A 27,125-nucleotide genomic window follows, 5' to 3' on the forward strand; every position below is an offset into this window, starting at 1 on the left:
CTCTATTTACGGGTACAGATATTCACTATGATGATAGAGGACATAAAATAAGTTACGAAGACTTTAAAAATGGTTATTTTATTTTAGCTTATGATTTGAATCCAGATGTTCATTCTACAGGTTGTCTTTCACTTTTAGATCAAGGTTCAATTAGAATTGAAGCCAGGTTTTCAAAGGTAATTGATAAAACTATAACTTGTATTATTTATGCTGAATTTGACAGTAAGTTGGAGATTGATAAAAATAGAAATATTATACTATCTTAAACAAAATAAAATTATTTCATGAGAAATTGTAATGTTTTCTTATTCATTTTCCTCAATTAATACACTTTCCACACAAAAAGTCATCACCCTCCCCCTCAGACACCCATGCAGAGATCGTAGAGTGAGGAAAAAGACGAAAAAATTCACATACAATTAAATGGCAATATTTATACATTGAAAATATATTATGTCTTTTCCCGCCAACAATAAAACACTCATAATTCATGCATTTCATGTTGTGATCGCTTAGGAATGTCGCGCGTCAGCAGAAATTTTTTCTCAGTCTCGCTTCACTCTTCTTTCCTCGCTCCATGCAAATTCCCTTAGTGGTCAAATTTCTTTTCTCGTCCACGCTTCATTCATTTAATGTGTGTGATATGAATCATCAAGGTGGGGGTCGGATGTACGGTTCACAATTATGGTGGGCTGCCTGACAAGTCATTTATAGCCCAATGGTTAGAGCTCCGTACTGGGCACTCAAACCTCGCATGTTCAAATCTCATAAATTATCAAGATTTTTTTCCATTACAAAAATTACAATAATTTAAATATTCAAACATTTAAAATTTAAAATCAATTCAAAGGCGCGAAATCAATATGGCGGTGATCAAAAAAGTTCAAATTGAATATTCAAAATTAAAACGTTAATAAACCAAATCCAATATGGTGGAATAAAAATTCAGAATTCAAAATGGCTGCATAAAATTCAAAATGGTTGACAGAAAACAAGATGGCGGGATAAAAATTCAGAATTCAAAATGGCGGGCATAAATTAAAGATGGCGGACAAAAACAAAGATGGCGCTATAAAAACAATATGGCGGACAAATCCAATATGGCGGAATATAAAAATTACAATTCAAAATGGCGGATTTAAATTCAAAATGGCGGAATAAAATTCAATATGGCGGCTAAAATTCAATATGGCGTCAAAAATGTGTCGTCATACAAAATGGCGTACAAAAACATGACGTAATTCAAAATGGCCGACAAAATAAAATTTTCAAGATGGCGTCCACCACATTACGTCACCACAAATCACTGACCTTCCTCAAAAACAACCTCACGGCACTGACCTCGCTCAATTTCCCCTTCAAAAACCCGACCTTCCCCACTCCACTATGACGTCACTCAGCACTGACCTGCCCCAACAACAACACAACCCTGACCTACCTCAAAGTGGAACTTGCTCGATACTTACTACTATTATCTCATAAGTTTTTGGTTTTTCAATTGAAGATTTCAGGAAAATCTCTATAATTCCCATTTTCTTCGTCTTATTAGATAGAGAAACTAATAGAGAAATAAAGAAAATAACGTTGGCAGATAATTTCAATAATTTTGAATTTTCAAGATATTTTCTTATGCAAAATAGAAAGATTTTGGAAATTATTTTATGCAAATTGTCTAGCTTTGCCCCACCCGTGTTTATATAAAGTCTGTATATTTATATATTTTTAATGCATGTATATTATATAATTTGATCGATAGAAAAGGACAGTAACGACGAGTATGAGTTTTAGTATAGAAACGGATATTTCAAAAGCTTCCAACAAGGATAATAAAATTCTTTGAAAATATGAAATGGAAATAAAATAAGGATTTTATTTTTGAGTAATACTACAGTACAACTGATACACAGTGCAATATTTGTATTGAAAAAAGGAATTAAATGGACAATAGAAAGAATTTTTAAATTTTCCAGAAGACGATGAAAATTATATCTCTAACAGGCAGTTGTATTGAAAAAATCATTCTTCCCACAAAATTCACGCGAAAGTTATAGTTGTTACATATTTTATATTCCTTCTTCATCGTCAAACAAACCTAGTGCCTAGCCCTCTTTTTCAAGTTTCTAACCTACATCGTTAATCGTGGGTGTATAATAAAAACGATGGGGAAGGAACAGGAAGAAGAATAATGGCGAGTAAAATGGAAGACTGGGTGTGGGTGGAAATGAAAATAAATATAGAATCACTCCCTCGCAACAAATAAAGAGATTATACCTGGCTCCAGCGTTGTGGCAAATATTATGGATGGCAGAAAAAATATTAACAGTTGAAATCGATACATTTTTTCGCTTCACCACTGATTATAGTCCTTTTTTATGCTATGTGACGCCTTCAGTTTTTACTCCCTTTTACACGCAATTATTTACTAAATAAACCATATCATATTCCATTATATGACTTTTCTGTGCCACCTTCAACACTATCACTTCAATTGTTCATATTCTCAACAAAGATTTTCTTCACAGCATTTTACTCCATCATACAACATATTCGCTGTAAATGCGAAGGCAGCAATTCCCACAAGAATGTTTAATGTTATCCACTCTCTCACTTTATTCTCCACCAAAGTTGCTCCACCACCACCGTTTTACCCTCACTTGGTCGTGGGCAACATAGAAAATATACCCACTCTGTCTTCTCTTCACTTCCTTTCTTTTGTGTTTTATTGCTAATTTCTGTTAATTTATTTCCTCACTTTTTAATCCCGCAAACTTCATTTTTCTCCACTTTTCACTTTTTATATATGTACCACCTGAAGAAAATTCTAATTCACTCCAGTAGCTAATCACATAGTCCCCCTCAGACAGCTTGTTTTTATACATATTTGAACATTTTATCCTTTAATGTTCTTCGGTTGAACACAAGTGTACCTGCAAAAAAATTATGAGTTGTATATAACTAAACAACTTCATCCACAGGTAGTTTTAATTTTAAAGAAATGTACATATCTTGTATATAGTCTGCTATGTACCTATTATTTAGGAAAAATAGAAAATTCTAACGGTGAGAATTTCAGTAAAAGATACTAATTTTGCTTTCATATAAGGAAAATAGAACGCACATTAAAAAAAAAACTTATACCAACAATTTTAGCTGTGTTTCTTTCACAACACATCTTTTTTGATATGGGCTATTTTTAAAATTTTCCTCTTAACCCAGATATGTCCATTGTTTTATATTTAATATGCTTGCAAATTTTTCTTTCTTGACTTTTCATAGAAATAGCATAAAGTTTTAGCTGTGTTTCTTTCAGACACAGCTTTTGTGTACCGAGTAAAATCGAAAGTCGTCAGATCGGTCTCAAACTTGGTATGAGCACGAATTAGGGTCCCCACATTCCAAAAAACGTATGCGCCAAAAAAAAATTTTTCCGGCCGGCCGTCCGGCCGGAATCAATCGCTAAATTGCAAGAGAACGGTGATAGATAGAGACTTGCGGTAAACGGCAAAGTTTAAATATCGACCGGAAGACATCCGATTATGAGGTCAAATCCACCCCCCCACCCCCCCGTCCGCCATTTTGAATAACCTCAAAATTTTGTTTTCGCTATATCTCAGCGGCTATTATAGCTAGAGAGCTGAAATTTTGATATGTTGTAGGGGCCATCAAGAGCTTTCCAACGATACCTCATTTTCAAAAATCGGTCAAGCCGTTTAGCCAATATGGCCGCCACAATTTTTCATCGAAAATCGACCATAACTCGAAAACGGCTTGACCGATTTTGATCAACCCGGGGTCAAATGAAAGATCTCAACAAACCCTACAACTCTCTAGAACACCCGAAGTTTCAAAAGTGACCGCTAGGGGCCCAAAAATCGAAAACAAAATTTTCGATTAGTTTTCGATGAATATCTCGAAAACGACGACATAAATTTTTTTCATTTTTTGATATGTTGTAGCTGACCATATCATCTAGCTTCATGCCAAAAATGAAGAAAATCTATGGATCCGTTCTCGAGATATAGCCTTCCAATGTTGGCATGTCACATCTCGGGTTCTACAACTCCGATCTTGATCAACTCAAGCGCAAATGAAAGGTTTCGTGAAACCCTACAAATGTCTAAAACATTGCAACTTCGAGAAATGACCGCAAGAGGCGCTAAAATCGAAAACAAAGTTTTCGAAAATTTCGAACTCGAATTTTTCGAAAATGGCGACATAAATTTTTTTAATTTTTCGATATGTTATAGCTGACTTCAAGACCTTTCAAACAAAAAAAAAATTATGAAAATGTATGGATCCGTTCTCGAGATATGGCCTTCCAAACATTTCTTAGGGTATGACTTTTCAACTTTTCCCGACTTTGCCCGTATTTAAATTAATTCGCGTTCTAGTTTGCTCTCACAAAATTGGTACTTACACTGAAAGAAACACAGCTCCCGTAAGCTTGGTCAGCTTACCAGTACATTTTTTTATATTTCTGGTTTTTATTATTAGTTTCGAGGATTTTTATTGAAAATTAAATTTTCTAGACTTCGCTGAAATATCGAAAAATCTTGGATATATCTGGGTTAACTTCATTATCGTACAATTAGTGTGATAATAATATTCCAAACGACCCAAATATAGCGAGAATGCTTAATTTTTCATTTCATATGTTCCGTTTTTCGATTAACTTTTCCGAATTTTTTACAAAGTGTTAACCCTCCGTCTGCCATGAAGGGTATGTGACCGACCTCACCTCAGTGCTATATTTTAATTTTGTTAATTCGCATTAAATTTGATGTCTTGGAAATAAGTTTCATTGTTATTTGATAATATTTTGTAAGAATTTCAGGTCAATAAGCACCAGAAAAAAAGTTTTTACAAAAAAATTGTAAGAAAGTGAGAATTCAAAAATTTGGCATAACGATTAAATTCTTTCTTATTGTCATGGATTTTTCCATTTTCTCCTATATATACACCCACATTTTTTATTCATAAGCAAATCAAGAATTTTGAGCTGCCGAAATACAAATTTTCACGAAAAATCATTTTTTCTACTTTACTATTTAGAAAATTTTTCGTGTATTCATTCAAGAAGTCAATAAAAGCTCATTTTAGCACAGGAATTTCCTAATTTGAGAAAAAATTATGAGGCTGTCACTTACCCCACAACACGGCGTGCACAAGGTTAATAATACAATATTTAGTGAGTTTTATTCCTGTCTATTAAATTGAGAATTCTAAGAATAGGTAAAAGTTAAGTTGAATTAAAGAAGACTTTCATTGACAATATTTCATTGAAACATAGAGCGATGATGGTGATAAGAGAGAATCACAGCTAAAAAATAAATCTTGAAATGAAGATTTCCTCAAAATAACTTTATCTACAAAATTGAAATTGATGTAAAATTCTTGGAATCGTCAGCAATGGGTTAAAGGAGGAAAGTTGATGATCCCCAAAATAAATTGGATTTTTTAAAAGGTGTCTAACCTTTTCAAGCCACTAGGCCAAGAAATTGGATTGAGTTTATTGAATTATAACCTTTTTGATAATATTATACATATACATATATCTATATTATTTATACATATTGATATGTATTTATTAAACATTCAATCACATTGGAATTAAACTAATACACATTATTCAATTGATGTGATAAGATTAAACCTACGAGAAAACGACAATTTTCATCACATATCGATTTTTAAAACATATTATGTACATATAAATGCCAAAAGTCTAAATTACTTTCAAAGAAATAAGAGGAAGATTAGAATTGTAATTAAATTCGGCTTCAAAGTAGCAAAGATGTGAGAGCATGTACACACGACAAAAAGACTCCAGCTCTCATCCATATTATACCTTTTTGGACGAGAAATGTTAGAAACCAAATACGTATACAATCAAGGATTTCGATAAATATTTTCTTACTGTTTTCCATCATTTACACAAAGTCCTTGGCATGAAGCAATGGGAAAAGAGACACGTGTATAAATTGGCACGATGGTTGAATATAAGAAAAGTCGGAAAAATCACAGCTAAAAGCTAATGTTGAAAAAGAATGGAAAATCAATTTAAAGCGAGATAGAATAATATGTGGGTGAAATTGTACGTATTTCCGTGTAGTTGTTCAGCTGTGGCGAATAAGCCTTATCAGGGAAACATGCTCAACATAAGAATATGTATGCTGGAGAGGAGAAAAAAATTAAGAAAATTGCCCATATATGTATTAAAGGAATAAAGGAACCAGAAGTTTGGGAAAGAAAAGTGGCAAAGCTTCTGGCTTGTTGTGTGTGTGTACTTTCAACTCTACTTTCTGTACCACAAGAACACCATCCCATATATAGCATGGTGGAAAAGAATGCCTGGCCTGGGGGCGCAAGAAACATTTTATTGGGGGCATGGAGAAAAAGCAGTGAGAACGGGAGGGTGCTGAAAAATTATATTGAGGAACGAACAACATAGCGAGGGTGAAGGAGACGGTTTTTCGGTGGATGGGCTTAAAATTGTTATATTTATTACATACATATGTATATATGTATGTGCGGGTTTGGGTGGAAATGAGAAATGATACGATAGTCGAGTTCTTAAGGATGGGGCGTAGAGAGAAAATGGTAATTTAATTTTTCTTACGAAAATATTTTCATACACCTGTAATTACACCACGAGAAAAGGGGGTTCACGGAGAATTGGTAATAGCACAATTAAAATTAAGTGAATCTAATTTATTTTAAACACAGCACATCCTATATGTTATGTTTTTTTTCTCCCCAACGTTATTATGACCTGCTTTGGGGATAAAAATGAGATGAGATGTTAACATTTTGAATAAAATTCCACACACAAAATGGTTCAACATCTCAAAAGGGCGCGCCTATTGTGCTGAATACTTTTTTTTCTCTTTAAATTCTAAGGACATGTAAGGATACGTCGTTTCTGTGCGTTTCAACGCTCTGCTAATTCTCTTGGCAATACGTCGTTTACACACACCGAACCCAGAAGAAATTTGCATTCTTACTTTACACTCTTTCTGACTTTAATTTCTTTCTGCTGAATTCACTACCAATCCAATTTCCCCCAAAAAAATTAAACGATCAAATATTCATAGTTCATGGCAACGAACCAAATTTACGCCAAAAATTACATTTTTTTTATTCGTGCACGTTTTCAACTTTCCTCCTTAAACTTGGGCTGAATTTTTTGTGTGTTTGCTTCCCAATGAAATTTTCACCCACCCTTTTTTCCTTCTAACATTTTTTTTCGGGCCAAGAATCAAACACTCCACTATGGGTTCTCTTTCAATTTGCCACCCATTCTAATTTTTCGGCATTTCCACCGTTGGAACACACTGCATTTCACTTGTTAAGCAACCGGGATCATTTCCACTTTAGTTTTATTAAATTTTCATTGAGGGAAAAGCACACTTTATGGGATATATTTCACACGGATTATTGTGAGGAATACACTTCTTTGAAAAGTTTTGGTATACGCCCGTGTTTCTACGTTTATCCTTATCAGGCATGCGCTCTGATAACAACGGCGTCAATGTATTATACTCCCTTTTAAATATTTCAATTTTATATTTTATTTTCCTGTATTCTCGTATAGTATAAAAAATATATTTTTACTAAATAATCTCTTAATATTATTATTTTATTTTTACCAAGTTAATTATGCATTTGTTGCAATTGGGACTTGTATAAAATAATAAAAGGATTTTTTCGATTATTTTTAAAGTCAAAAATATAGAAAGTGGTCGATTTTCATCGCAACATGGCTCCAACACACCCATAGACATCTATCTATAAAGCGGCAAAAGAGGTGAAAATGTTATGTATTTCAGGTTCATATCCTTCGTACAATTATTAGGACATCTGGATAGTTTACAATGATTTTTTTAATTTATTTATTTAATTTTTATACCTCAAAGCTAGAAAAATTTTTTTTTCATTTTCGTCTGTCGGTTTTAAAATATATTTAATTTAAAAAGAAAGTTTTTTTGTACGATTTTTAAGGGTTCTGTTAACTATAAATATTTCTAAGAAAAAATTCAACAATAAAAGATGGGATTGTTGACCATTAGATATTTAAGATGCATGTAGGAAAGTAAGATCTTGCCATATAAAATAGAAAATTTAATTTTATTGGAAGGAAAGCAGGAAAATAATATGTAATTCCCGTTTATTACAATTGAGGTCAAACCACAAAATTATAGGGAAGAATGGCTTAAAATGAGTTCTAGCTTTTTAAATTGCATATTAAGAGAGAGAACCCTATATTTCACCCTCAATCTTTTATTTTATTTAAAAAATTTTTTTTTTTAATTATTATTTTGATCATTTAATTAATGTATTTTTTTATATTCCAAGAAGTGATCTAATATGTGTGGAAAATGTCACTGAATAAAATAAATAGAGTAGAATCGTAACCCATTTCAGTCGGCTCCTGGAAATACGTTTCACCGATTTAATAAATAATTTTGTAAAAAAAAATATTTTTTTTTCAAGTTACTGCTACAAATCAATGAAAATTGATTCATTTTGTTTTGAAGAAACTCAATCACTATTTTATATTTGATTAATTATATTTTATTTAAAAAACCGACGTTTTGAACTGTAAAGTCCGTCCTCTGGGCATTAAATCAATAATTTTTTAACCAAATAATTAAAAAATAACTATATTTACAACACGACTCGTCTCATTCTGCTTTTTAAATTAAACATACCTAGTTAGCCAAATATCTAAATCAAAATCCTCCTTTATATTCCCAAATCAGAGTTATTCTTTTCAGAAAATTGAACTTTAAAGAAGGATCGAATAATAAGATTGAATGTAATATAAAATTGAACCCGGATCTCCTCTATGAACTACGCATGTAGCCCTTCAATTTAATTTTCTTTTCCCTCCATTTCTCAACAGTTCGAAAGAAATATGTTCGAAATACCTTTTCGTTGAGTTCGATATGCTCTAAATTCAACGAAAAGGAAGGGTTTGTTGTAATAAAAAAAACAAACACGTGCTTTGTCTGCTGCTTATCATTTCTAATCAATTTGTTATTGAAAGATTTACTTGGAAATCTTAGAAGATATTTAAAAGAAAAAAAGTAAGTAATTTTATTTACTTGAATATTCAAATATGATTGAGCTGCATAACTAAATATTTTACATTGATTTAATTCTTTTATATTTTTTAGAATCATGGAACATAAGGAATATGTTGAGACAGGTGCAGATGATGAGAAATTGATTTCTCGAAGTACAATTTTAAGGGTTGTTCTGGAAATTCAAAAACATTTTCTTGAAGGAAAATCCAAAGAGAGAAAATCTATCTTTGACGCAGGTTTTAAATATTCATTGCAAATAGTTCTTCTTAAAATTCCCCAAGGATCGGGGTCTCTTAAAAAAATGTGAGTTAAGATTTTGATTTTATTATCATATCTTTGTATTAATTTAAGTGCTGAGATCTTTTTATTATTTTTTTAGGTTTCTACCTCATTCTTTAATTGATGAAACAGATGAAGTGTGTCTTGTAGTAAAAGATCTCGAGCGTGGAGCAAAGAAGGATTTTTCATTAACAAAAGACCATTTTGAAGAAATCCTCAAATTTTCTGGAGTAACAAGGATAAATCGTGTGATACCTTTAAATGATTTAAGAATAAATTATGGATCATTTGAAGCTAAATTAAAGCTCTGTCAGAGCTTTGATGTATTTTTGGTGGATTCGAGAATTTACAATCACACTATTAAGCTCTTTGGGAAGCACTTTTTGAAGCGAAAGCGTCTACCACTACCTGTTGAAATGGATTGTGGTGATATAAATCAGGCGATAATTAAAGCTCTGAGATATACAATTTATCGACAAAATAACACGGGAAATGTTATTGCAATAGATGTGGGAAATCACTGGATGTCAGCGGAAAATATCACTGAAAATATTTCCAATGTAATCTCTCAATTGAAGGGTGATGGCTTGAATGGATGGCAGAATATTCGGAGTATCTACGTAAAAACAACTCAGGATTATCCTTTATCAATTCCAATTTACCTCAGTGATGCCACAGGAGAAGATATCTGTGTACCAGAAGCGATTAATCAGAAGGATTTAGTTCTCTCGAAGAAGCGAAAGCAAGTTAATTCAGTTTTGGAAAATGAAGGATTTACCAAAAAAGGATTCTTTACATCTAAAATAAATTGTTAATGACCAAAGAGAGATTTTTTCCCAAATAAAAAGATTTAAAAGTAATCACAAAAAGATCTTTTATGTAATAAAAATTCCGAATTTTCTTGTGAAACCTACACAGATGGTGCCCCTCATGCAGGGAGCATAGCACAATACACTGGAGACTGATTGAAATTCAACATATATGTTTATTAAACAGTGTGAGAGATCTTTTTGTTCCCTTTTTCACATTATTCTTTGACACTCCAGCACTCCAGTCATCATCAGTTTTCTTCAAGACTCCAGCTTGATCAGCACTATCATTGCCTTTGTCACGATGTTGTGCATAAATCGTGTAAAGTATTTCAATAATATTCGATTCTTTGGGAATTCTTCATTGACACGAATGATAAAGGAGGATGTTAAGGATAAAAAAATCTTGGATTTTCAACACATTCCTAAAGCGAAAGGATTACCTCTGTTGGGAACAACATTGGATATTATGAAGGCCGGATCTGCGCCCAAGTAAGAGACAAAGTCTCATTTTACTCATAGATAAGCATTAATATTTATATTGTTACTTTACAGATTTCATGAATACATCCACAAGAGGCATGAGGAATTAGGTTCGATTTTTCGAGAAAATATAGGACCTCTCGAGTGTCTCTTTGTCAGTGATCCTGATGCAATAAGAGAAGTATTTTTAAATGAAGGAAAATACCCAAGGCACCCCCTTCCTGACGCTTGGAAGCTCTACGAAAGGAAACACAGGAACAAAAGAGGCCTTCTTTTTATGTAATGCTTAAGGACATAACTTATCTATGCTATATGCATATATATTTAGCAGTGAGAAATCATGGAATTTTATGCTCTGCTATGTGAACGTTTTGAATCAATTTGAAGCCTAAAATTACGTGTTTTTTATTTGTGGAAAGAAGGGAAAGTAGAGGGATTCAGCAACCCAGTTACAAAAGAATTCTTCCATTAAACAGGAAAAATTGAATTAATTTTCATTAAATCAATTTTAAAGCAACTAATTAATTGTCAATATTTTTTTTTTTTACAATTTTAACCATTTACTCACTGATAAGATATGGAAAAAAGATTTTGAAAATTATATAAAAATTAACGTAAATTTGGATAGATAATTGCATGATAAAGAGACAAATTAATTTGCAAGTTAAAGTCGTTAAAACATTAGAAAAAAAATCCATTGATTGAAACTTTATATCCTTTTGGTAGTATCTATTATTTTCTTTAATTAGATTTTTAGTTATTCCTTACCATATCTATTATTCAGAGTTAGGTTTATAATTGAAAAAAAGCTTTTTATTCTAATTCCCTTTGTAAAAAAAATTAAATTAAAAGTTTCTCAAACTTAGGAGAAGTTTTCTTCACAGAAAGTAATAAAAGAATATTAATTTGCATTTCTCTATTTCAGGGATGGAGAAGAATGGCTGTATCATCGAAAACAAATGAATAAGCTCCTTCTCAACAGAGATTTTACACCCTTCCATGCACCTATAAAAAATTCCGTAGAACGATTAATGGATAAATGGGCTACAAATGAAGCATCCAAACCAATTGAGAATCTTGAAAATGATCTCTATAGATGGTCCCTTGAAAGTAAACCTTCTTCAATTTTAAAGTATTTTATTTAAATTTTTCATTTAAAAACTTCTTTTATGTATTTTTTAGCTATAATCAACCTCATGGTTGGTTCATCGTATAATGAGATATCTGTGCAAATCGATAAATCACTTGAGAGACTCTCAAAAGTTCTTCACAGAGTTTTTGAGTCATCCTCCAAATTGTTTCTTGTACCACCGCAACTTTGTGAATTCTTTGGAACTTCCACATGGCGAGATTTCGAGGAATCTGTTACGGAAACTCTGTCAATTAGTGGGGAAATAATTACAAAATGTTTGAATGAGAAAAGGCGTCAAGATGGGATTTTGCGAGAGATGGAAAATCTTGAAATACCCAGAGAGTATATTGAGAGGATTTTGGTGGATTTAATTATTGCAGCTGGTGATACCACGTCCTTTTCGACACTGTGGTGCCTGCATATACTTTCCGGGGATACGAACGTTCAGGAAAATCTTCGTGAGGAAATACGTGGAAATGATACCGTTGAAGCAGATCAAATTCCTCCCCTAAAAGCCTTCATTCGGGAAACACTTCGCCTGTATCCTGTGGCTCCTTTCGTGGGACGCATAATAGGAGGGGATAAAACAATTTTGGGAAATTATCACATCAGTCAGGAAGTAATGGCAATTATTTCACTCTTTACATCCGGAAGGGATCCAAAGAATTTTCATGATCCTGAAAAATTTAATCTTCACCGGTGGTGCCGATCGGAAGAATCTCCCGTGCATCGACCACAGGCATCCTTACCTTTTGCTCTTGGATCGAGATCGTGCATTGGTCAGAAGATTGCTGTTAAACAAATGTGTGAACTCATTCGACAAGTCCTGCAGAGATACCATCTTCAGGATTTGAGTGGTCCCGCTAAACCAATTCTGCACATGATAACTGTCCCAGACAGGAAAATTCAAATAACTCTGAAAACACTACAATAAACTTCTAATCCTTTGAATTGTAGAAAAAAATATCCGAAATAAATTGATTTATTTCTTTCAATTTAATTTGCGAGTGAAAAACAATTTGTTAAGAAGTTGAATTTAAAGTTTTAATATAATTATTTCTTTTGGAAATAATTTACAAATGATTTCAAATAGGAAAGGGACAGCCAAAGGAACAGAAGAATTACTATGCCAATGAAAAATGAATTAAAACAAAACTGACCGAGTATCATGGCTGTGCCAACGAAGAAAAATGTCTTGTAGGACGCCAGAGGTCTAAGGCTGACACGGGGACCCAAATACTTTTCACGAAAGACCGCCCTGTCTGCGGATTTATCAATGTATTCCGTCATCATTGGTGGGGTAAGTAGAGGTCGCAGCAGGACACCCCAGATATCACTGCGTTGCCAAATCCTCTGGAAATCTGCGCCAAACTAAAACAAAATTCCATATTTTTAGATGTTTGACGTTTCTTTTTAAACTTTGACATTTCTTTTCTAACGTTTGCAAATTCCGAATTCATAATTTTTTAGTCTGTAAATAATTTCTTTTTTTCCTAGAGAGTTTATTTTTTCAATAGAGATGAGTTCTTCCGGGAGCATCGGCAGACTTCCTCTGTCTTAATTCATCCCTGATTAAAAAAAAACTTTATCTGGAGCTTTCGCCGTTGAGGAATACGTGCAAACTGCGTCGAAAGCTCAAGTATAAAGTTCTTTCAAACAGACTGGATTAAGATGCAGGAAGTCTGCCGATGCTCCCGGAAGGAGTTCTTTCTTCACGAAAAAAGAAAATTCTGCACTATTTGAGATGGAAATTGTCGAGATAAATTAATCCTTTTATAAATAAAAACATTTTATAGCATTTTTATGCACTCAAAGACAGAAAAAAAGAATTTTTTTCGAGTATACTTTATGGTCAAATCTGGGTTTAATATCCTTTTGTTAGCTTACCATCAGGTTCAGTTTGCAGGACACTTGATAGAGAAATCTCACGAGTGGAGTACATTCATTGCTGCGAATTGGTAGAAGATCCGGATCACCGTGATAGTCGAAAATTCTCGATTTTGAATTATTCATTGGCGAAAAAGACAGTTGGTGTGAATCGTTGGTGGAATCCGATATGCTGGTACTCATGCGTTGATAACTTTCCACATCTTCCGCGGAAATCTCTGGAATTTCCAAATTAAATGCATTCGCCATGAGTTGTGCAGTATTTTGCAGAACATCTGGAATCTTCTGTTGCTCCTGCTGTGTAACATTCTCCAAGCAATCATTGTTGTCCACAAAGAAGCTCACAATTCTCTCCCAAATCATTGCAAATGTATCTTCAGGTAGTTGGATACTATTTGAACGATTATTCTCTCGCGCAATCAGTTCGGCTTGTTTGATCTTCCGGAGTAAATTCTCAATTTTCTCCCGAACTGTCGGATGGAACATGTACTGGTAGTTTGTTTCGTGAAATGCATTGGATGGTTTTGTGGGTGGAAAGAATTGCGAAGGTGTGTGATATTTTAGTTGCATAAACCCATTGGAGTTTGCTTCGACGGATCGCTCAAGGCGCGAAAGAACATCCAAGAGATTTGGTTGACTGAACACCTTCACAAGGCGATAGATCATAAGAACATTCTTGAGCGACGTGAGGTCGAGGCATTCAAAGCGGGGGAGCAACTGAATGAAGATTTGCGTGTATTCACAGAGATTATCCTGAATGAAGGATTCAAATCTCAGGAGATCCCCGTTGTAGTCACTGTTCTCCGTGATTACCCGGCCGAACACATAGCGCCATGGTTGAATGTAGCTCAGCCAGAGTTCGAGAACAACCATAAAGGAGCAATCTAGGGGCCAGCGGGAAATTATGCCGGAGATGAAAGAGAAAATCTGAGCTTGAATCATAGCTTGAGCTAATTTTCGTAGCTGTGACATTGATGTATTGTCAATGTCGGCGGAATTCGCAAAGAAGTGCCCCTGCTTCACGAGAATACGTATCAAACGGATAAATTCACTGCTTGGCAGATCTCTGTTGTCGTCCACATTGAAGCGCAACCACGAATCAATGAAGAGGTACAAGACAGACTCTGTTCTCCATGCGTGGAAGTGATCAGATCGTCCTCCTGATTCTGTCCACGATGGTTCCATTCCGCGATTGGAAGTTATCGGATTCGGGGAGTGGCGCGTTAGGGCTGAGAGTTGCAAATAAACTGGAGAACGCGACGGCCTAGAAGAGAGATGAGAAGAAAGTATAAATAAGTTTTAAGGTAGATTTTTAGAGAATTTAACTCACTTTATGGGACTTATTTGAATTGACTGCGCCACTTTTATGCTCCCACCGATATTCTGTGGCAGAATTATTTCATTTGGATCTTTTGGGAGAAACGTGCAGAGATAATCTGCTGCCAGGAGGAAGTAAACTGTTTTCCACTTTTCCGTGTGAACTCGATGGGCCATTGGACACATTTTATGCACCGGCACCAGGGCATGAAGGGCAAAATGCAGAATATAGTAATCGAAGGCATCTGAAAAGACATCAAGCAAATTATTTAGGATACTTCTCTGCCTTCAGGAGCAATAATTGGGAGACAAGGATTACTTACTAAAGGACAAAGAGTTAACGTGCCGATTAAAATGATCAACATTTATGGCATCCCCGTAGTACAAGGGGTAGCGTCCACTCTCGAGCATTTGTCTCATTTTAATGGGCAACGAAGAGATGGGCACATCGAATTTCAACGTATCATTGAGGAGTTTGTAGCACAACCGGAACATGGGGCCCAGTGGCAGGAAGAACTCATAGAGAATATTAAATTCATATGAGCTCATATTTGCAACAACCGACCGCAACCCCCATCCAATGCCATTGTTGGATAGAAAGATCGAATGCACCAATATTGGGAAAATCTCCTGGAGTTCCTTGAGGCTGCAGCGATCTATAAGAAAGGTCAGCTCCTGACATCGGTCCCTCAATGGGAGCGCGAGAATTTCCATAAAACGATTCTGTGTAAAGAGATATTTTACTGTTTTTTTGTTAATCCGATTTATGTTGTACATCTACTTGCCCCAAAATTCTCCATTGCGTGTGAGGGAAACATAAATTAGCAGAAAAATTGCATAATAAAAAAGCGGCGACGCGATGTCAATTTTGTTGTTGATTTTAACCTCAAAATCTCCATCCATGAAATTTTTTCTGATGTTTTTTATGAGACATCCTAATTTTCGCGCATATTATGGGACAGTTTGATAAAGATTAATAAAGTGTCAAAAAAAAAAGTTTGTTTTTGGATTGGATTTGCAAAGAAAATTGCGAAAATTGTAAGAAATTCTGCTAATTAGATGATAGAATAAATAAAAAGTAATCAATTCAAGAACGGAGTGATTCGGAGAAATTCTGTAATTTTCTTCCAAAGTCCACGTAAGTTTCTTTTGGAAAATGTTTTGTTTGGGATTTTTACTGCAAAAGTGAGGTTAGAGTAAATAAAAATTTTCTCCTTTTGCAGGAAAAACTATTAAAAACAGCCAAAATATGAATCAGGACGGAAGATTCAGTGTCTTTCAGAAGCCACGCTTTGAGCAGAAGAGATGGGCAACGGAAAAGAGGAAATTCTCCTCTCAGCAGCATAAGGATTTCAAAGGATACAAGAAGAGTAAATGTCAACCAAGTGAAAAATTGGATAAGCTCCATGGGGAGCTGAAGGAGATTTTGGGTAAAGCACAGGATGAGAATGGCATCATTTCCCTCATGAAGTACATCCAACCTAGTCAACAGGAAACACATGACATCCTGGTTAAAGTTACGGAAGATCTCAGGATGGTTCTTTCACGGTGTATCCCGTACTTTGATATTCATCCCTTTGGATCAGCTATTACGGGACTTTTGCTCAGAGGTAAGGATATTAAAAGAGAAGGAAATGCCACAAATTGTTTAAAAAAATATCAAATTCCTTTATTTCTCTTGTAGAAAGTGATTTGGATTTCTTCGTGCGCGTCCCTGACAATATGCTGCAGAACATTGAATTGCTCCTGAAGATGGTGGAGAAGAACCTGTGGCGTAGTCAGGCCTTTACAAAAATCATCAAAATTCCCCGAGCTCGGGTACCTCTGATCAAATTTCTTCATCCAAATCTCAATGTTTGGTGTGATGTGAATTTCACGAATCCAATGGGAATCTACAGCAGTGGCTTCATTCAGCATCTCATCCAGTTCGACTACAGAATTTACCCACTAATGATGGTCATAAAATTCTGGGCAACCACCCACGAGCTCAGCGGAACGGGGAAGATAACAAATTACTGCCTCGTAATGATGGTAATATTCTTTCTGCAAACTCTGAGAGTCCCTCTGCTGCCGCCGGTAGATGTTTTTCAGAGGCACGTCCCATTTGTCGATGTCAACGGATGGAATGTGGCTTTTGACCGGAACTTGCGGCAGCAGTGCCAAAATATGACTTGCCTCCAGAAGCTCTTGCGGGATTTCTTTGATTTTATCTCAACGTACGACTACGAGAATATGATGATGTGCCCCCTATTTGGGAAGTCTTACAGAAAAGTCGAATTTGCATCTGCTGTTGAACCTCCGGCGGAATTTCAGGTCTATCGGAACTACATTCGCCACCATCCCGAAGACACCATTCACAATCTCAAACCAATCTGCGTAATGGACCCATTTGAGCTGCGAATAAACATTGGTGGAAGTTGTGGGGAGAAGCATCGAAGGAAATTTGTCACTTATGCAACATTTGCAGCAAAAATCTTTCACGAGGGTGAGCTCAATGGGGATAATTTGTCAAAGATTCTAATGAGATTATTCTTTGAGAACTTCCTAAATGTTCCCATGAAGAAGAATCCTCAGAAGGGCGTGCAGAATGTTCCTTGCACCATACCTGGGATTGACAATAAGAATCATCTAACAGTCACCCTGATGCCCTCTAAGGCGGAACTGAAGCAACTCCGAGATCTCGTGCAGCGCAATAAGATTCAATCAAAGGAGACGATAAAGGAGATTAACAAATACTGGGTGGATATGATGGGAAAATTCGTTGGATCAATTTTCCGGGAGATTTACTTGATCCCCTTGGAGGCGGATACACTGCCGGGAAATAGCCACAATACAACGGATTATCCAAAAGTTTTCCTCGCAAGTACCGAAGTGAATTTGTGGAGTTGCAGGAAGCCCACCGAAGCTGATACAGCTAATTTGATTGAACAAGAAATAGCCGAATCTCAGCGTCTGCATGATGCACTTCAGCCACCGGAACCACTTAAATTCAGTCTGGTTCTCAATACCAACAACACCTACGAATACCTGCAGGTTTCATGCATTGATCGACTCATGGTGAGGAATAATCTCAAAGAATTTCATCAACATTTTGTCAACAATGTCAGGACATGGCTCAATGGTTACCTTCACAGCTATAGAAATCAATCCAAGGATGCACCATCCAATTCATCAGCAACATAATGCAGCTAATCCAACTAGGGTGTTCCGGAAGTATCCTCTGAAAAATACTTTTAAGGAAAGAACTTTTTTTTGTTTGAAAAAATATCAATTTTTGACTTTATTTCATCTTTATTGACTATTTCGTGAAATATTATGAAATATTTCTGAATTTAACTTTTTTTATTTAACTGATTTGATATTTTTGAAATTGTTTTAAATAAAACGTTGAAATCACCATTAAGTTTTTAACTTTGTCTTTTTTTCTTTTGTGTCTTGGACCAGATAAAGATTTCTTTTAACACTAATGTCGATTTTGCAAAATTATGGACTGGTAAGCTAAATAAGCTTATGCGAGCTGTGATTCTTTCGATAATGGCAGCCCAGTGTTCCAAAGAGTAGTAGAAATCTTGAGAGCTTTCATTTGAGACCAATTTGATCAAAATCGATCAATTGAGTTTCGAGTTATGATCGATTTTCGTTAAAAAAAAATGTGGCGGCCATATTAACTAAACGGCTTAACCGATTTTCGAGTATCATGAGAACAATCATCAAGCACAGCTAGCTGTGCAAAGAAAAATTGTAATTTATAGCTGTGATCATTATTTATTAAGAAACCAGAAGTATATCTAGATTAATTATAGGAAAATATATTATGTATTAAATTTCATTTCTAGAATAAAAATATTTCAGATCTTTCAGATGAAGGATTTATCCAGAAATCTCACAGGTATGTACAAGGAAGAAATAAAATTGATAAATTTTTGCAAATTCCTAATTTCAAGCCTAATTTTTCACACTAATTTGTATTTATTAAATGTAAATAACAATTCAAAGCATAACTTTTGGCACATTTTACAAACCAAAATTACTTATTCTTTTTCAATATTTTGCATCATTTATTCATTCCTGTTTTGAGATCTCCACACGATCTATACATTAATTTATTCCCTATTGGACATTGAGGTACGAATTAGCGTTAATTAAGGAATTTCTAAAGCATTTTTCTTTGCTTTGAATGATTTTAATTAATTTCGCAATTTTTTTAATCGAAAGAGAATTTAATACAAGGATCGTAAATTCAATAAAAGTAATTTAACATGAGTTTCTACTTATCATCAAAAAGCTGATAATTTTATACATATTCTTTAACATTACCTAATCATTAAATTAAAATAAATTGAAAGCATTCTTCATGATTTTTTTCATTGTTAAGAAATTAATCAACTTCTAGGTAATCAATAGTAAAAATATTTTTATAATATTTCTTTTTGTTTTCTTAATACTTCTATAGCTTCTATACATTTTTTTTGAAAACTAATAATTACTTTATACATGAGGGACAATAAGAAGAATCTTTGGTTCTCTTGAGAATAGTAATAAATTAAAGCTCTTCTACGCGTTGTGGGAGTTTTCTTCAATTTCCTCTTCATCCTCTTCTTGGTCCTCAGCATGCTCACAATCCATGTCCAGTTCTCCCAATTCCAGTTGCTTCTGCTGCTCCATTATGGCACTCGTACTACTTCCCTCATCGACGTCCATCGTATTCTTCTTACGACGTGTTGAGTATCTTTTCTTTTTCTGCTTCTTATCGAAGGCTTTCATGAATGCGCTGGCATTGGTGTAGTTTGGTGGAGTTTTCTTGTATTCCGGATGAATGGCTTCCACGCCCAGAATTTCGGGGATCATGAAGGAGAAGAGCCAACCAACAAGGGGTGTTGTGCCGTAGGTGTAAGAAGCTTCTTTGTGATAGAAGAGAAAACCATCCAGGACTGGGGTGTTTTCTGGCCAATGTGGATGAGTCTCAAGGGCACTGGCTAGACATGCTTCATCAGCACAATCATAGCGTGGGATGAGGTGGAAAGGAAGGTGGTTATCCCGATGAATTACAGTGTAATCATATTCCAGGAATTTGGATGTGAGCCAAAAAAATCGGAAGGATGTCTCGCAATTGATGAACTCCTGATTCCGATAAACCAGGCAATCGAGTACAAAGTATTCACTTCTGTAGAAGATGCAATCCAGGACGGTGACATACCTCCCGGATCTTCCACCCTCTAAACTTGAGTGAAAGCTATGAAGGAGTTTGCCGGCTTTGGTGTACGATCGCGTTTTATCGCTGGCCACAACAAGGCATCTCTTCCCCTTTGGACAGGGCACAATGTACCAGTTGTCCAGATCCTCGGGCTTCTCCTTCAACCACTCAGACAGCTGAATTTTATTCGCATAGAATCTATCAAAGACAGCAGCCTGTTTGGCATCTCGAGGTTGCTTCTGAACGAACTTTGTGATCCCACGATTTTCATCTGTTGTTTGCTGTCGCTGATGCTTCTGCTCTTCCAGCAACTTTCTCCTTCTTTCCCTTTGGCAACCTTCCCTTCCGGGAGTGCGGTTCTTGTACAATTCCCGGTATTTGTGGACAAAGAAATCGTCCATTTTTCATTAGCATGAGCTGTGTCAGATGATTCTCTGGACTCTTCCAGTCGCGTCCTGATACTCTGAAAATTCACAACAACAATAAATTACCACAAAAACCGAAATGACAGTTGGTACACTTCCAGTCAACTACGAGAAGTGTGAGCCGCTTAGGCCGGGTGAGGCAATTTAATAAAATCTTTTGGCGCCATAGTGCCGCCGCGGCCATCTTTGTTTTACCAGTAAGCGGCGCCAAAATTATCCTAAAAAATCCCGAAAAAGACGTTAGAATCAATTCTAAATTGGACTTTGGACAAAATGCCATCGCTTAAGAATAATTTGTCGGCTAATTTGGTGGATTTGGAAAACCATGGAGAGCAACAAGATGCCCGGTAAGTTGTATAAAAAATGGCGGGAAACAATCACAGCAGCCGTTGCACCTTTTCGGCGCCATCACCGTTTTTGGCATGCGAAAAAAATCATTTTCCTGGAAGGAAAATTGCAAAAAGTCCTTAATCTTCATATCCCTCCGGAACCATGACAGAAAATAGTGTTTTGCTTAGTCTCAAACAGAGACACATGTGGGGCGGAGTACTACATCATTCCAATTCTCATTACGATGCAGCAAATAGTGCATTGGAGCTGATGAGAATTAATATTCAGGAGCACTTTAGCAAGGAAGTCCTGGGAATTTTGGCTAAATTCCGGGAAAAATATTTTATGCCGGCAATGAAGAATATCAAGGAGAATCTTGGAGAGCATTCAGTCACCGAAGAACAGGTAGGTATGCTTGTAAAATATAATTTTCCTTCTTTCTGTAAAGGATCCTTGTTCCCAGATTCACAGGGTCTGTGTGGCTCTTTTGAGTGGAGCCAGGGATTTTTTGGAGACAAAATGGGCTGAAGAAGAAGAAAGTATTCAGGGAGATGTAACACCAACCACTGATGCTCCGGCAAAAGTATCAGGATCAAAAGGAATTTTAAGGAAAAGAAAAGAGGCGGAAGTTGAACCCTTAGTAATGTCAAAAGGACAAAATTCATTTCCTGACGTTCCCCTCCTCTCAGTGTTACGTTCACAAAAAATGCCCAAAATTGAGATGAATTTTGTGTTGGAAATTAATGCCAGTAAAGTATTCGATAGAGACCGAATCCTGACAAAACATCCCGAATTAACGTATTACCAACCAGATTATCAGGATCGAGAATGGTTGGTAGGTCAGAAGATTATTCCCAATAGAAATGCCCCGGCTACTTTATTGCTCCATGAGGAACTTTTGAAACTCGCTGAGATACGTCTTGAGTACAAAAATTCAGTTAAGGTCAGTGAATTGCAGACTTTTCGTCTTCCAGAATTTATTATTAAGAAATTTGAGAAATTCACTCTTGGCACCCTGGAAGCATCATCAAATCAACATTTGAAAACCAGAAGTTCTCTTAGTTCCTCACATGCTACTCTATCTGCCCTTCTGGCCAAACAAACTGATTTAATTAATGAAACTTAGAGCATTGCGGTGAAGGAATAGGGGAGACCGGGGTAAAAAAAGTCAATTTGCATAAATCCTTATCTGCAGGATTCCCCAAGGACAAGAAAATTTCCTCAATAGGACATTCTTATAGGAAATTTCCTTGCCTACAACTTTGTCTCAGACCACTTTTCTCTATCTCTCCGGGAAATATGAGTTTTCGAGCTTTTCCTAAACCCTTCCGCTTCTGACTTTTTTTAAACGCGGCGGGTAAATATAGTCACCAGTTGGCTAAATAAAGTCGGTCGAATTTTCCGACATTTCCAATGATTTCCCACCTGAGAGATTGACAGTAGTTGATAGCTAAACTTCTCACCTTTTGATCCGCGACAAGGAATTTCACTTTTATACGCACTAAAACAGAGAATTTTGCGATTTTCTCAATCACGCTATTTTGCAACAAATGGATAGAAAATATGTCAAAAATTTCGAACTCCCATTTGATTTACATAGGTTGACCCGATCTACCCCAAGGGGTATGTTTTGATTCAAATAATTGTTCAGAAAAATCATTAAAAGTTATTGAAAAATACACCTTGGCAACGTTTTCTGAAGTAACCCAGCTAGTGAGAAAAATTATCAGATTGGAAAATTGCTGAAGAAAAACTTCGGAAAACTCATTTTTCTCAATACGCAAAAGTTTGGGAAATGGGCCAAAAATTTATTTTCATTTTTAACTCCTAAAGTACTGATCGGATAACCTCCAAATTACTGTCAAAAATTGTAGGTGTATAGGGCTTTCCACCCTAATTTTTTCCGATTTTTCCGATTTATAACTTGGGAGAAATTGGCATTTGAAAATTCGAAAATGACTCTTTTTACCCCGGTCTCCCCTATCTCTTATTTAAAAGCTTTAAAAGATAAGGCTACACAAGACCTAATATTTAGGTTTTTGGCTTATTTTATTTAGCGTTTTTAAAATTATTTGTGCAATCTGATTTTATGTTCGTCCCATTTCTGGAGTTAGCAGAGACTCGTAGATCTACAAAACATGATTTATTCCTAAGATTTTCCATTTGATGAAAGATTATAACTGCATAGATAAATTCATAGAGAAAAATAGAGAAATGAGAAAAAATCATAATCAGGGCATACTGATTAGTCCAATTACTTAAAATTTAGGAAATAATATTCTTAAGGTATTTTTAGAAGTAAGAAAACAAAAATAAAATAATCCTGATCCTAAAGATTTTTTTTTTAAATCAAATAGCCCATATTAAAGAGTCAAGAATTCATGATCTTAATTTTTTTAATGTATGTATGCAGAAAGTGTCAAACTGACAGGCAAAGCGACTTGTCCAATTCTTTTATCGTCCCATGAAATTTGTCGCTTTTTTCAAGTATTTCTTGTGATTTTGCCTATTTGGCAATTATAAAGTCTAGATTAACGACTCTTCTTTAGAACGTGACCATTTAGTTCGCTTATTGTGGCAAATTGGACGAACTAGTGACTATTCCAGCTACAAGTTGGAATTCTAACCTAACAATGTCGTCGGCGGGAGATTCTCCCGGATGCTCCGGATGGCAAAAAGCTAAAAAGGGAGGAAAACGTCCCAGTGAAGTTCCCTCGAGCTCTAATGACACCATGAATCAGCCGAAAATTAGCAACTGGCTCGCAGCAAAACCTGCGGAAACACAAAATAGGTTTGACCCGATCTCACCTACAAACGAGCCAATGGACACCAATACGGCCACGGAAGGGGCTGAGAAGGATGCAAAGGAGCCCAGACCGCCACCTATATTTGTGTACAATCTGGAGGACATCGTGCCACTGAAGGATTTACTCTCAAAGGTGGCTGGCAAAGATAAATTTTCCCTCAAATGCCTGATTAACGGCGCGATAAAAATTCAGGTGCTTACATCTGACGCGTACAATGCCTTTATTAAGTACTCAGTCACAATGAAGCTACAGATACACACCTACCAATTCAAAAACGAACGAGCTTTCCGAGTGATCCTGAAAGGATTACACTCTTCAACAAAGACCGATGACATAAAAGCAGAGCTGGAGAAACAGGGACATGGTGTTCAGAGCATCATGAATGTCAGACAAAGGGCTACCAAGGTGCCACTACCACTGTTTAATGTAAATCTTGAGAGGAAAGACAACAATAAGGATATCTACAAAATCACCAGGATGCTCCACTGTGTGGTGGAATTCGAGCCTCCTCGTAGCAGGAGGGAATTGCCACAGTGCTGCAGGTGCCAGAAATTCGGGCATACGAAAGCATATTGTTCACGAATGCCGCGATGTGTAAAGTGTTCCGGCGAACATCTGACAGCAGAGTGCCCTAGGAAGGAGAGGGATTCTCAAGTGAAATGTGCCAATTGTGGGGGTGCTCATCCCGCAAATTACCGTGGCTGTGAGGTGCACAAACAGCTGCAGAAGCGCCTTTTCCCAAAACTCAGGGAAAAAACTCTCGCCAGAACTGGAAACAACGGCAATGACAATCAAAATCAAAACAATGGATTTGAGCACCAGCAAACAATCACTCCCGGATTATCTTTTTCGGGAGTCGTGCGCGGCAACACACAACGGACAGACAACCCACCAAACATTCCGTCACCAGTCCAACATTCCAACGACATGTCCGAGTTGAAGGAAATGATGAAGGGCCTCATGCAGCAGATGAGCAGTATGATGAGCTTGCTTACTCAGGTTTTAATTCAAAAGAAATAGTAGAATTCATTCCAAAATCTTTTCTCGTGTCAATAATTTGTGTCAATGTGCACAAAAATAATTTGTTGTCCTAATTCTTTATATTTATAAATGACTTCTCCTTATAGAGGATTGCTAATGAGCAATTTCTCTTCATGCCAATTGTACAACCGTCAAATGATTCGCTTATTGTTATTTTATGTAAAACAGATTGCGAATAAAACAGGAGATTAAAAAAAAAAAAAAATGTATGCAGAAATCAAGATCATAAATTTTTGATTCCTGAAATACCGGCTATTTGTTAAAAAAAAATACAATACTTCGACAAGAAAATCAATCACTTTAATAAACAAATTATAAAGACAAAATTTCATAAATAAATTATATTGGATTAAGTATTTGAAATGTTTTTTTATTGATCGATACGTGAACCCCTTGTAGCAGTTTCCTATTGCTCTAGTGGCTAAAATTTTTAAGATATTGACTTGAAATAAAAAGTAAATCAAACTTTCTGAGTTTACGCATCTTTTTGTAGCAGAAGTTTTTAGATATCTCAATCCAATCAAAAGTTATTCGCGGTTAAAATCATACCCTAATTTCCTGGCCACCCTGTATATGTATGTAAAGTTTAGAGAGAATTCTTCCTCTTTCATCAGGTATACAAAGCATGATAAAATGAAATCGGTTTTAAAATTTATTAAAATCTACAAAAATTTTTGGTCTGCAAACTGCACACCATTTCACGAAACTAAAAATGAAAATTGTCGACAAATAATCTACTTTTCCCATTACTTTACGACTTTAAGAATTTTCAAATCAATTTCGTTGACATTTAATACCTGAAAAATCATTTTTGCAATTAAATCCACTTTGCGATTAATCTCCGGCTTGAATGAGCGCTATCTCGCGAAACCGATAGCTTTACGTTTCTCATATATGTATGTACAGTACATACATATGTAGGTATATAATTTACTTACTACTTATACAGTTTATAAGTAGGTACATGGGAAACATAAAATGATATGTTTTTAATGTACATAAGATTGCAAAAATGATTTCAAATTAAGAACATTGTAAAATGTAAAATATTGATAAAACAGGAAATTATTATTTTTTCTATATAAAATTTGTTTTTCATATTGATTATGGAAAATTCAACGAAAAATGTATGATAGTGTGAGAATTTGATAAGAAATTGCGGCTTAAGTTTTTTGAACGACATCATGAGATTAAGGGCTGAAAAAGACGATCGCAAATCAATCTTTTTTCGTCTTTTTCTCGCTTTTTACGTTTGGGGCCCAGAGATGGAATTTTCTTTAAATCTCACAAAGTGAAGGCCTCATAGTGAAAATTGAATAAGTAAATACGGTGGCTAATGAGTCTACTCGCTATTTAGCACTTCTCCTCACAAGATGTAGTGTTTAAGATAGTGCGAGCGTCTCTTGGAATCGGCGCTGGAGCCGTTGGTACCCAATTGACCTCATCAATTGGCGTCTCAGCACTCTTTTCAGCTGAGCCAGCATTTTTGTAGGTCCCACTTGTATCTCGCTTACTCTGTGTAAGAACTTCTGGAAGAGTACGATGAGCTTCTCGCCATTGTCTCTTGTGGTATGACTAGGAGGTCCCGGGGTAAGACGAGCCAACGAGCGGGACGGATTGCTCTGGTGGAGATAAGAGTCGCGGCGGTTGTGATGGCAATTTACTGATCTATGTACATACATAATGTGACCTCTTTACATTGAAATTTTCTTTTTATAAATAAAGGATTATAACGGGAAGTTTATTATAAAACGCATTGGGAAGGTAATATTCACCTTCGTGCATGTTGGTCCTATTCTTAGGGATGGTTCTGGTTTCTCTTCCTAAGAAAATTAATTATTTGAATCAATTATACTGAATTTGGGCTAAAATATTATAATCTGCAATATTCAAATCATAAATTGCTCAAAATCTACTGAATCTTAGACATAAGTTATTACATAATGTATTCGGTACTCTGAGGCTGATCTTTAATTTCTGGCATGTACATAGGTAGAAATCTTCAAAGAACTTTCACACAGAAAAGCTTTCTTATATTTTCCTCTATTTAGTCCATAAATGACGATGGAAAAAAATCCCGCCACTTAAACTCCCATCTTTCCATTTTCTGTGTACTGTAATTTCTATACAAAGCATGACTCTCCAAGTGCGCCGTGAGTGCTTTACTTGTTGTGAAGGGGCGCAGGCGGCGGGGGCTCCCGGAGAGCTGTATGAGTGAGAGACACCGAGAGATGCGCGCACTCACACGTGGAAAATGCCGCGAATGACAACACAATCTTACAAAACACTCAATTGAGTTCCCGCGCGACTGAGATGGCGTAATGGGGGCTCT

At 35.7% G+C, this 27,125-nt stretch overlaps 9 protein-coding genes across 14 annotated transcripts in view; 6 read left to right on the top strand and 3 right to left on the bottom strand.

The window, feature by feature from the left end:
• Positions 1-7,485, bottom strand: part of LOC129792666 (hemicentin-2) — a 25,874-nt gene extending 18,389 nt beyond the window's left edge. The window contains exons 1-2 of one of the 2 annotated variants that reach the window (XM_055831972.1): positions 7,222-7,485; positions 2,272-2,927 (exon numbers count right to left, since the gene is read on the bottom strand). In XM_055831972.1, the coding sequence (XP_055687947.1) occupies positions 2,272-2,338 (67 nt within the window). In that variant the 5' untranslated portion in view covers positions 2,339-2,927; positions 7,222-7,485. The remainder of the gene's footprint in view (positions 1-2,271; positions 2,928-7,221) is intronic. The other variant, XM_055831973.1, reaches the window with a different exon arrangement.
• LOC129792578 (protein phtf) overlaps positions 1-27,125 on the top strand; it is a 295,904-nt gene that overhangs the window by 113,787 nt on the left and 154,992 nt on the right. The gene's annotated exons all lie outside the window — the stretch shown is intronic.
• LOC129792640 (univin) overlaps positions 1-27,125 on the top strand; it is a 273,488-nt gene that overhangs the window by 91,371 nt on the left and 154,992 nt on the right. The window contains exon 1 of one of the 2 annotated variants that reach the window (XR_008750819.1): positions 23,358-25,146. The exons of the other annotated variant lie outside the window; for it this stretch is intronic. The gene's annotated coding sequence lies outside the window, so the exon portion shown is untranslated. Of the gene's footprint in view, positions 1-23,357; positions 25,147-27,125 lie in introns of those variants that run through there. 2 annotated transcript variants of the gene reach the window in all.
• On the top strand, positions 8,980-10,247 carry LOC129792668 (ribosomal L1 domain-containing protein CG13096-like). The gene is made up of 3 exons (XM_055831975.1): positions 8,980-9,089; positions 9,180-9,392; positions 9,469-10,247. Exons 2-3 carry the CDS (start codon positions 9,184-9,186, stop codon positions 10,181-10,183), a joined length of 924 nt encoding a protein of 307 aa, XP_055687950.1. The 5' UTR covers positions 8,980-9,089; positions 9,180-9,183; the 3' UTR covers positions 10,184-10,247.
• On the top strand, positions 10,437-12,792 carry LOC129792632 (cytochrome P450 315a1, mitochondrial). The gene is made up of 4 exons (XM_055831916.1): positions 10,437-10,669; positions 10,733-10,939; positions 11,586-11,770; positions 11,843-12,792. The coding sequence occupies exons 1-4, from the start codon at positions 10,482-10,484 to the stop codon at positions 12,724-12,726; spliced, it is 1,464 nt and encodes a 487-aa protein (XP_055687891.1). The 5' UTR covers positions 10,437-10,481; the 3' UTR covers positions 12,727-12,792.
• On the bottom strand, positions 12,811-15,899 carry LOC129792582 (sphingomyelin phosphodiesterase 4). The gene is made up of 5 exons (XM_055831787.1): positions 15,782-15,899; positions 15,320-15,719; positions 15,010-15,241; positions 13,680-14,943; positions 12,811-13,163 (listed from the first exon to the last, which is right to left on the bottom strand). Exons 1-5 carry the CDS (start codon positions 15,812-15,814, stop codon positions 12,846-12,848), a joined length of 2,247 nt encoding a protein of 748 aa, XP_055687762.1. The 5' UTR covers positions 15,815-15,899; the 3' UTR covers positions 12,811-12,845.
• On the top strand, positions 15,952-18,399 carry LOC129792610 (poly(A) RNA polymerase, mitochondrial-like). The gene is made up of 3 exons (XM_055831837.1): positions 15,952-16,134; positions 16,220-16,606; positions 16,681-18,399. The coding sequence occupies exons 2-3, from the start codon at positions 16,246-16,248 to the stop codon at positions 18,177-18,179; spliced, it is 1,860 nt and encodes a 619-aa protein (XP_055687812.1). The 5' UTR covers positions 15,952-16,134; positions 16,220-16,245; the 3' UTR covers positions 18,180-18,399.
• Positions 18,742-20,728, bottom strand: LOC129792662 (snurportin-1). Its single transcript, XM_055831968.1, has one exon. The coding sequence runs from the start codon at positions 20,589-20,591 to the stop codon at positions 19,551-19,553; it is 1,041 nt and encodes a 346-aa protein (XP_055687943.1). The 5' UTR covers positions 20,592-20,728; the 3' UTR covers positions 18,742-19,550.
• Positions 21,108-22,071, top strand: LOC129794275 (deoxynucleotidyltransferase terminal-interacting protein 1). The gene is made up of 2 exons (XM_055835053.1): positions 21,108-21,350; positions 21,409-22,071. Exons 1-2 carry the CDS (start codon positions 21,108-21,110, stop codon positions 22,069-22,071), a joined length of 906 nt encoding a protein of 301 aa, XP_055691028.1.

The sequence above is a fragment of the Lutzomyia longipalpis genome, chromosome 3, assembly GCF_024334085.1.
Source record: "Lutzomyia longipalpis isolate SR_M1_2022 chromosome 3, ASM2433408v1".
Taxonomy (NCBI): Eukaryota; Metazoa; Arthropoda; class Insecta; order Diptera; family Psychodidae; genus Lutzomyia; species Lutzomyia longipalpis.